The sequence below is a fragment of the Podarcis bocagei genome (assembly GCF_964188305.1).
Source record: "Podarcis bocagei genome assembly, chromosome: 1".
NCBI classification, from domain to species: Eukaryota; Metazoa; Chordata; class Lepidosauria; order Squamata; family Lacertidae; genus Podarcis; species Podarcis bocagei.
This window is the reverse complement of record NC_138125.1, coordinates 33,393,750-33,403,960: the sequence shown is the minus strand read 5'-3', so window position 1 is coordinate 33,403,960 and position 10,211 is coordinate 33,393,750. Positions and strand designations below refer to the sequence as shown.

The 10,211-nt window shown below is 39.0% G+C and overlaps 1 protein-coding gene across 5 annotated transcripts in view; it reads left to right on the top strand.

The window, feature by feature from the left end:
- MIA2 (MIA SH3 domain ER export factor 2) overlaps nucleotides 1-10,211 on the top strand; it is a 60,423-nt gene that overhangs the window by 26,102 nt on the left and 24,110 nt on the right. For all 5 annotated transcript variants that reach the window (XM_081207504.1, XM_081207503.1, XM_081207506.1 and 2 more), the window contains 6 exons: nucleotides 3,277-3,408; nucleotides 5,226-5,247; nucleotides 5,345-5,433; nucleotides 6,449-6,520; nucleotides 7,401-7,511; nucleotides 9,137-9,208. In XM_081207504.1, the coding sequence (XP_081063630.1) occupies nucleotides 3,277-3,408; nucleotides 5,226-5,247; nucleotides 5,345-5,433; nucleotides 6,449-6,520; nucleotides 7,401-7,511; nucleotides 9,137-9,208 (498 nt within the window). The remainder of the gene's footprint in view (nucleotides 1-3,276; nucleotides 3,409-5,225; nucleotides 5,248-5,344; nucleotides 5,434-6,448; nucleotides 6,521-7,400; nucleotides 7,512-9,136; nucleotides 9,209-10,211) is intronic.

Below are 10,211 nucleotides of genomic sequence, written 5' to 3'. Positions count from 1 at the left end.
TGCCAACCTAGCAGTTCGAAAACATGCCAGTGCAAGGAGATAAATAGGTACTGCTCCGGCGGGAAGGTAAACGGCGTTTCCGTGCACTGCTCTGGGTCACTAGAAGCGGCTTAGTCATGTTGGCCACATGACCCGGAAACTGTACGCCGGCTCCCTCGGCCAATAAAGCGAGGTGAACGCCGCAACCCCAGAGTTGGCCACGACTGGACCTAATGGTCAGGGTTCCCCTTTACCCTTTACCTTTAGCAACCATTATAAATCAGGTACCTTGGATCAAACCAGCCTCAAATACTATGTTTTTTGGTAGAAGCAATTCACGCCAGCTATTGTGTGATGAGACTTGCATGTGTGGATCAATTCGTAGTGTTGTGTCCGAGATGATGAGGCCCAAGTTCAAGAGCTGGGTTCCACTTGACCATAGAACAGAGTGATGTTAGACAGTGCACTAATCTATCTTATACAGTAAGTTTGTCGTCAGAATGAAATAATTGAGGCAGGGATGTGGAAACTGGCCCTCCAGATGCTGTTGGAATCTACTACAGTGGTGCCCCGCAAGACGAAATTAATCCGTTCCGCGAGTCTCTTCGTCTAGCGGTTTTTTCGTCTTGCGAAGCAACCCTATTAGCGCTATTAGCGGTTTAGCGGCTATTAAAGGATTAGCGGATTAGCGGCTAAAAGGCTATTAGCGGCTTAGAAAAAGAGGGGGAGCAAAAAAAAATCGGAACACTTGCAAGACGTTTTCATCTTGCAAAGCAAGCCCATAGGGAAAATCGTCTTGCGAAGCAGCTCAAAAACGGAAAACCCTTTCGTCTAGCGGGTTTTCCGCCTTGCGAGGCATTCGTCTTGCAGGGCACCATTGTATCAGCCCAGCTGTTGTGTTCAGTGATTACCGAAGTTGTAGTCCAGCAACATCTGGAAGGCCACATCTTTGCCATACCTGAGATAAGGATTGTAGCGCACAAAAGAATGCTTAGTATTACTTGCAGTAATAACAAACTGATTTGATATATTGGTAAAACTGGGTTTGTATGTTGTGTACGTAACAGTCATTCAGACAACCATGGTTTTTCACTTTATAAATTCACCACGAGTTGTTTTCTCTCTCTGTATGTATTTTATCTTTTTATATTTTGATGTGTTGTTCAGTCTTGTGTGTGTTTCTTCAAAAGCCTTGATGCCAACTGGATGCACGACTGCCTGGGAGCTACATGATGGAAGAAAGGCGATGAAGATAAATAAACTCATTGCGTCTTAACTCAGTCTGTTTTTCAAAAGTTTTCCAGGACATGATGAGTTCAAGGAACTTTAGGGAATATTCACAAGACTGGATGCCACACCAAAATCATGGGGCAGGGTGGAGGAGGAGGTATATATTCATATGAAAAATGGTTGTGTAAATCATAGCTACGTTTTTTCAGAGTGTTAATATGGCAAGTCATAGTTTTGAACATCTTAGGCTTTTACTGGTTTAGGCTGTGAAATGAAAAGTTGAGAAGGGAAACTGCTAAATTGCTTCTCATGTGGGAGAAATGAATAGGCTACCATGTCAATACAAGAACAGCCAATTCTGAACCGAAGATTGCTCAAGAGCCCAGTTTGGTTTTAAAAACCTCATCTTGTGTTGAAGATGGAAGAATAGCATGGAAAGATCTGCTCTGCATTATGTATGTGGTGGTGAAGTTTCTGATACAGATTAGTCAAGCTGGTTTGAGGCCATAAAATGTTCATGAACAGTCCAGTGTTTGAGGGATCAAAACGAGAGTGGGGGAACTTGCCTGTTAGGTTGGGTTTAAAATGCAGGTGCACAGTTTTGCAGGGCAGCTGTAGATGTGGCGATAGTAAAGCTAAGATTCAAGGATCCAAGAAATAAGGTGGCTGAGTGATAGAGTTACAATAAAGAGTCTTGTGACACTTCTGCCCTTTTCCTTTACTGGGCATAACCTTTCATGGGCCATAGTGCACTTCATGAGATGTGAAAGTTTATGCCATACTTTGTTGTTTTTGCTATAACAGTCTAATTCTTCTGGAAATTTAAGGGTAGAGTGCAGTTAATAGACTGAGAAAAAAGTGTATACGTGGCAGGCGAGCTAAATAACAAAAAGCAGAAGGAGGCTGTGAAGAAATCACAATGTCAGAATGGCCTGTAAGTTGAGTACTAAGAGGATTGCCCAAAAGGTGGGGTATCTAAAGGGAAAGTGTGACACTGGGCAGTAGCCTGAAAAGCAGGAATCTGATGAAACCTGATTATTGAGACATGAAGAAATGGAGTCAAAGAAAAATTCACATGGGATGGAAAATAGGAAGGGATTAGAAAAATGATGGAGATTTGAAGGGATAGGTGCTGTGTTCCAAAAAGTCACTGGCTATATAAATACCTTAGAATCTAGATCAGGGATGAGGAACCTGGGGCCCTCCGGATGTTGATCAGGCTAGCATGGTCAATGGTCAAGGATGATAAAGTTGGGAGTCCATGAAAACTGGAGGGCCACAGGTTCTCTATTCCTAGTCTATAGAGTCTGACAGGGCTATTATTCCTTTTAAGAATTTTATGTAAAGGGAGCTCTGCAAGTTGTAGCTCCTGCTGTCACTGCAACATTGTGATTTGGCAATTCTAGAAGGACAGTGAGATGGAACCAAGAAGCAGTGTGCGGAAGCAAGGTCTTTGTTTCATATATTGATTTCATCTAGTCAACCAAATCTTTGACACTGCCTTATATTATAAGTCTGTTTTCTTTCATTTGCTGTTTAGCAGTTTTGTCCTATATGGAGAGAGGCACTGTAAGCTAGTTCTCTTGCTAACAAGTGTTCATAGTTCTATTAATAATTTTACCTTCCTTTATGAGCATCAACTTTTGGGGTTTCCTAAAAAAAGCAACCCAAAGTAAGCAAACATTGGATAGCACACTATCTGTCTTATTTAGAAGTGTGCATACAATACTATCAAGAACATCACTCTTGTCTTCTGTTGAACAATAGTGTTAAATAAATGAAATCTACAGATTAAATACAGGGCTTCTGATAAGTGTCTATATCAGTTCTAAAAAAGTAAACATAAAAGACTGAAGCACTAAACTGTGGAGTTTGCTTATGATGAGACATTCTTCTCTTTCCCCCTTTCAACTTTTCTATTGTATTGATTTCTGCCTTGCAAAAATGTTTTATCAATTGTGTTTTGAAATAACGCTGAATTAGCCTGATCAAATATACACAGTTTATGTTAACACCTTGCTCTTAATTGTTGGGGGGAAAGCTTGTTTTGTTCATTTTTGTTTTAAGGTTCTTGCAGCATTGCCTGAAAATATGAAACCTGGTCCAGATCTTTATGGCTTTCCATGGGAAATGGTGATTTGTGGTGCAGTTGTTGCCATTTTTACTATCTTACTTCTGATGTGTAGGAGTTATCAGTCAGTAAGTATTCAGTATGAGTTATACAGAGTTTTATCAAACTTGTTGGATTGCTTTTAAAATATTCATTTGTATTTTGAGAATCCTATGTAATATTCTTCGACTTCTCCTGTGATGTGGCTTTGGATTTTAGCTGTAGAATTAAATACTTGTCTGTATTTTGGCAACTTCATATTTCAACTTGGTGTCGGAAAAGCAAATTAAACAAAATCCATCTCCATGTTCAGTTGCATTTATTTTAATAGTCAGTTTATATTTATTTCAGTTTTAATAAACTGGCTTTCTTTGAAGTATTCAAGACTATATAGGTTACAGTTTCAGAATAAATTTTGAAGAATTACTAAATTATACTCAGTAGTGCAAACTGCTGTCCCTGATGATGTAACTATTTAATTTTCTCCTTGAACTAGTATTCTTTATTTTTGTCCACTCGGCCTCTCCCTGACTCCCACCACATCTTTTTTAAGATGTTAGTATATTGCTCTGATGTTTCCTTGTAGCTTGAAGAAACTATGGAAACTTTAATTTGCATGAGATTTTGTGTGTATTTATCATCAGCAAGATGATGAAACAACATTTGAATCTATTAAATTAGGAATACCTTTATTTTGTGACTACATTATTGTGTTCTGAAGTTCCACATCCATTCAATCTAGATTGATTTTTAAAAAGCTTTTAGATCTAAGACAATAGTCTTTCTGTACTATTTCACAGGCAGTGACTGATTACCACAGTACAGTGGTACCTCCGGTTACGAACTTAATTCACTCCGGAGGTCTGTTCTTAACTCAAAACTGTTCTTAACCTGAGGCATGCTTTTGCTAATGGGGCCTCCCACTGCCGGCGCACCACCAGCGCAATTTTCATCCTCATCCTGGGGCAAAGTTCTCAACCTGAGGTTCTACTTCTGGGTTAGCATAGTTTGTAACCCAAAGTGTTTGTAACCCGAAGAGTTTGTAACCCGAGGTACCACTTTTTTTGCATGAAGTGCAGAAAGAATGTAGTAGGAAGCACTTGAATGTCAAAGTTGTGCAAAGGGTCCACTCCATTCACAAGCTGTTACTTTGAGTCATTGGCAGACATAATGATGGGGAATGGATTGTGGCAGAGGTTTTCAACCTTTTTGAGTCCGCGGCTCCCTTGACCACTACATTCTTTCTGTGGTAGTGAAAGGTGGAGAATGTTGCATCTGTACAGTGCTAAACTGCTTAAGTGCCACATAAACACTCTAGTCTAGTAGGTCCTTTACTTCTGCAATTTTGTTATTTTTTGCTTTGTAGTTTTGCCTTTTGGCATTTTTAATGCTATCGCTTGTGAGAGTTGGCAGGTGAGCTAACTTTCATGTTGAGAAAAGGGCCAGCTGTGTATACACTGAGATACAAATAGCCTATGTGATTGCATGCTCCTTCCTGAGAGCAGTCTTGTTTATTCCCAGTTAAGATATACGACTGCAGTAACATTAGCAGTCTGTTAAGGCTAAGCTAATTAAGTTCCCCATGCAGAATTATGAACTAGCTCCATATTCTGAGAATCCTGTTTATGTGGCAAATGAAGTTAGCTTTAACCGTTGTTAATATCGTGATGTATCATTTAACTGTGATTAAAGGGGAAGTGTGGGGAGGAAGTGTGTGATTCTGCAAGTTGCTTGCCTATTTTTGATCTTTTAATTGATTTTAAGAGAGCCCTGATGTTACATTTGCTTTGGCACTGGGAATCTACTTTGTTGACTATGCTACTCTAAATTTCCCTTAATATTGAAAACTGAGCCTCAATCCCATCTATGCTGTAAACAAACTGCAATATTTGCTCTTCTTTTGCAGATTAGAAGTAGACTTTATGTAGGTAAGTTCAAATTTTTGTCTGTGAGTTGAGTTTAGCTGCAGTTGAAACAGTTTTCTCTCCGTTAAAGGTTACCACATATAGCTCTTCCTCTTTTTAGGAAGAGAGAAACAGCTTGCCAGTAAAGTTGCTGAACTAGTTGAAGACAAATGTAAAGTACTGGAAAAACTCAGTCTCTGCAAAAAAGAGGTAATGGTTACTGTTTCCCTTCAAAGCTTAAATGCTTAGAGTTATTGCTTCTGCCCAAATTTTTTAAATACTAGAATATAGGCTTCCATATTTTATTTTATTTTATTTTATTTTATTTTATATCGATTTGGCTTAATGAATGTGTGTGTACCTGGAAGTTTCCCCCCTTCATTTCCCTTCAATTACCATTTCTTATTCCAATGCACTTGCACAACCTCATTGCATAGGAGCTGCATTCAGATGTTGCACAAGTATTTTGGCTACAGATACACCTGCCTTGCTCCTTCCTTTGTAAGAGTGAGAAAACCAAGCAACCAACTAGAAAGCTTTCTTCTAACCAAGTTTCCTGTTTAGTCTGAACCAGGAAAATATGGCTAACGGTTATGGAACAAGCCAAGATAGTGAGCCATAGTGGAAACTGACTTAATATCCAGGCTTGTTCTGAAACCATTAACCATGCAATATGCCTTCAACAGAAATGCTATAATGTGCAAAGATGCCTAGATCACCCACAGCAAAAGGGTGATAACCGTGCTAGGAGAAAAGAGTTCATTGGTACCAAGTCATAGAGCAGTACTTCCCAAACTTCCCCCTGCCATGGACCACTTAAAAATTGCAGAGGGTCTTGGCAGGCTACTTACCGTAATCATTTTTCTGTCTGTGGTAGCAACGGTATTGCACTGTGCTAGGTGCTGTAGGATTTTAAATTGATTTTTTTATAGACATGTCACAGAAGACCTGAGTGAAGCTCATGGACCACTGAGGGTCCATGCCCTGCTGTTTGGGAACCCCTGGATTACAGAACCTTGTTTTCCTGAGAATTCTGCTAGGAATTGTCCCTCTCTGGGCTCCCATACTACTATTTGGATCACCTTGTTTAGCCTAGTTCTTGACAAGTATGATAATTATAAAGCTGAAATGTGTGGAGCTTTTGCTAGCAGAGGAGTTTGAGGAGCACAGCCATAGGTTGTCTGATTTCCTTTATTTTAATTCTAACATGGGATTTTCATTTTAGTATGAAGAGTTAGAAAACTGCCTAAAAGATGCCAGTCTTCTGCAAGGGTTAGCCAGTACATCAAGCATGAAGGTAAAAGTTGAACTGGGAAAATTACTTGTATAATATTCATTTTATTTATATACCACTTCATATTTTAATATAAACCTCTATTTGGCTTAAAAACAACAAAAATGAATCAATGTAAGAAAAAGAATAAAGATTACACATTCAAAAATAATACAGTTTCTAATCCTGCTAATCATCTTCATCATAATTCCACATTTTAAGGAACATAAATGAATGAACATCTGTAAAATATATTTTATAAACTAGAATATTCTTTACCACCTGATTCTGTGCATGTTTGTTCAGAATTCCAAATGTAAGTAAGTGGGGCTCACTTTCAAATAAGTAAGCATTGAACTGCAGCACTAGGTAGGTTTTTGTTGTTGTTTATGACGTGTATGTATACTAACTCACTGCTTTTTGTTGGCTATTGTGTCCAGTCACAAGGCATTAAGTTAGGAATTTACTGTACAAGTGCAGAATCTGGAATTTTGGTAATCTCACATTTCATTTTTAAAGGCTTTTAACCCTATCTGTGCAGAAAAGCTCAACAAAATGTAAAAAATGTGGGATGTCATACTCTGCATGGGCTCTTTTATCCATGCAAGGCTGGCAGAAGGAGAATCAAATATGTAAAATGAAGTAGATTGTGCTAACTTTAATTTGCATGATTTATGCAGGTTGAATAATTTGATTTTGTACATCCTTGACCCAGGCATTTAATTTTTAGTGCATTAAAGTTAAGTATAATGAGTACATCCAATGTAGCTTGGTATGTGGAGCTGCTCTTATTGTTTCTACAATACATAATTAAAGTTAAAAGTGCTCAGTAGCTACTACTTCATTCTCGATTAATCTTACTATAAATGTCTTCATGTTATCTTTCAAAACTTGATTATTTTAGGCAGCATATGAAGAACTGAGCAGCTCAAACTCTGCACTCAGGAGTGACATCGAATGTTTAGAAAAAGAACTTAAAGAAGAGAAGTCCAAACGATCAGAGCAGGATGACTTGGTATGTCTTTTGTTCAAAGCAGTCTTTCTCTGGCAGAAAGTTTGGCCTTCAAAGAGAAATCAGATAGTGTAATTTATCTGCATTAAAATTAGAATATCCTGTCCTCATCTCCTCCTCTCTATTTGCCTTTTTTTTTTTTTTAGAATAACATTAAGTCATTGAAGGTCAATTGCTCCTGTGGCTTTTGATCAAAAACACTGTGTACTTCATATTCCAAATATGTTAAATGTATTGTTTCTTTATCAGACTGATCCACAATTTTTCAGTGTGTCCTGGAGGCAGCACTGTTTGAATTTAATTATGTACAGCAAGGGTTGCCAACATTTTTGGTTCCAAGGACACATTTGTAAACCGGAGAACCTGCAGTGGGCATCACATTGCAAACAAATGCACACTGCAGCCTATTCTTTTGGCAGCAATAGAACACTTCTTTCAAGCCTAATTTCAGCAGCGGGGTGGGAGCCCTGTGGGTTCCAAGGAAGACCGTAGAGGGCACATGTACCACCATATTTGCAACCCCTGAACTCAATGTTTGTTCTTGAAATGCAGCTATCTCTATGTCTGCATCTCACTCTTTCTAAGCCATGTTTCACCTTCTCACCCCTTGCCTTTTCCTGTAAGACCTACTGCAGTCGTTAAGAGTCGTCAACAGGCTCATCTCAGCTATCTGCCAATCTCCCATTCCCACCCATTCCCACCACCCTTCTGAGTAATACCCCTCCCCACCTTCTCACTATATAGAAGGATCTGGCAACTTCTGTTTCAGTGTATCTGAAGAAGTGTGCATGCACACAAAAGCTCATACCAAGAACTAACTTAGTTGGTCTTTAAGGTGCTACTAGAAGGATTTTTTTTATTTTGACTATGGCAGACCAACACGGCTACCTATCTGTAACTCTCACTCTTTCTGTGTGTTTTGCTCATCCAAGGATGATTTCTTGCCATTTTAATTAACTGTAGCTAATTCCTGAACATCGGAAAAGTCCACTTGACTTCAGTGGGACTTTTCTCCCATGTATTTAATTCAGCATTCTGTTAGAATCATACATGGACTATAGTTAATTGGACTTCCTGTTTCCATGTCCCAGTGTTGTTTGTTTCAGTATGAAAACATTATCACAAAGCTAATAGAATTGAATGTTTTCTTGACAAATGTGCATAGAATACCTTCATAGAGAATGAGACATTTGCCTTTGGGGCACAGTAGATAGAGCCAGTTGACTTTTGGAAGTTATTTGATCAACTTTCTAAAGCATCTTTTATAACGGGTGGGGAAATGCCCCAATAGCCACATGGGCACTTTGACAAATGGGAGGGGCTGTGCACTTGTCAATTTCAAAGAAAGAATTGCGACAACACTTAGAATGCACTCCCAACTCTTTCTCTGCAGCCTGGCTGGATTAAGTCAAAGAGTGTCACTTCTTTTTTATTGCAATCTATATAGTATCCTATCAATGAGAGCTGAAAATAAATGAAAATTTAAAAAAATGGTCGCAGGTGATCCTGCGATCACCTGAGAAATACAGTATTTAAATCTAATTCAATACAGTGGTTGTTCACAGTTGTTTTGACAAGGCAGTATCAACCAGAGTGTTATATATAAATTTATTTTACTGTCTTTGTAGTTGATTGAAATACGGAGAAGAATGGAATCCTTAGAAAATGAAGCAAAGTCTATTCAAATGCAAGTAGCTGAAGTAAGCCAATCTTTAGATATTAATGTAAATGTTTCATCATGCACTACAGCAAAATCTTGGACCTCACTGTCGACATTTTTCATTAGTCTTGAACACAAGTTCTTTATGTCTGCTCTGTTTAGACATTTCTTTCTTGTAAACAAATTGAATTCCTCTTGGTTTGCCATTAAAGGTGGTTTGCCTATTTCTGCAGTAATTTGGCATTCTAGGAGGAGAATTGAGGACTTTTTATTTATTTCAACATTGCAAATAATTTAAGCCAAAGTTATCTTTTGCCTTGTACGTTCTCCAGAGCAGTTATGCAGCAGTGATGTCAATGTGGGGGTGGGGGTGGTGCGGTTGGGGGGACCTCCACAAGCTGCTGCTGTGCCATTGGCAACCAGGTTCCATTGTTGTCACTTAGAACACAGGGTGTACACACAGCGTCACTAGTGCTGTTTGACAGGTGGAACTGTGTATTGTCATATTAGTCAGTGGAGAAAGCCCTGCTTGCTTATTTTATCTTTCAAAAATCAGCATGCAGAGTTAAATGAATGACTCACAGCTTTAGAACCCCAGACCATTGAGAGGTTTTTGATGCACAGATCACATGCCTATGATATATATAATTTACTGCTGCTGAAGGTGGGATGCTGGGATTGCATGCATCTCTGCCCCAGATTCACAGGATTGCAAGATGAGCAGGACAGGATCACACTTCAAAACGACCTTGACAGATTAGAGAACTGGGCCAAAACAAACAAGATGAATTTTAACAGGGAGAAATGTAAAGTATTGCACTTGGGCAAAAAAAATGAGAGGCACAAATACAAGATGGGGGACACCTGGCTTGAGAGCAGTACATGTGAAAAGGATCTAGGAGTCTTGGTTGACCACAAACTTGACATGAGCCAACAGTGTGACGCGGCAGCTAAAAAAGCCAATGCAATTCTGGGCCTCATCAATAGGAGTATAGCATCTAGATCAAGGGAAGTAATAGTGCCACTGTATTCTGCTCTGGTCA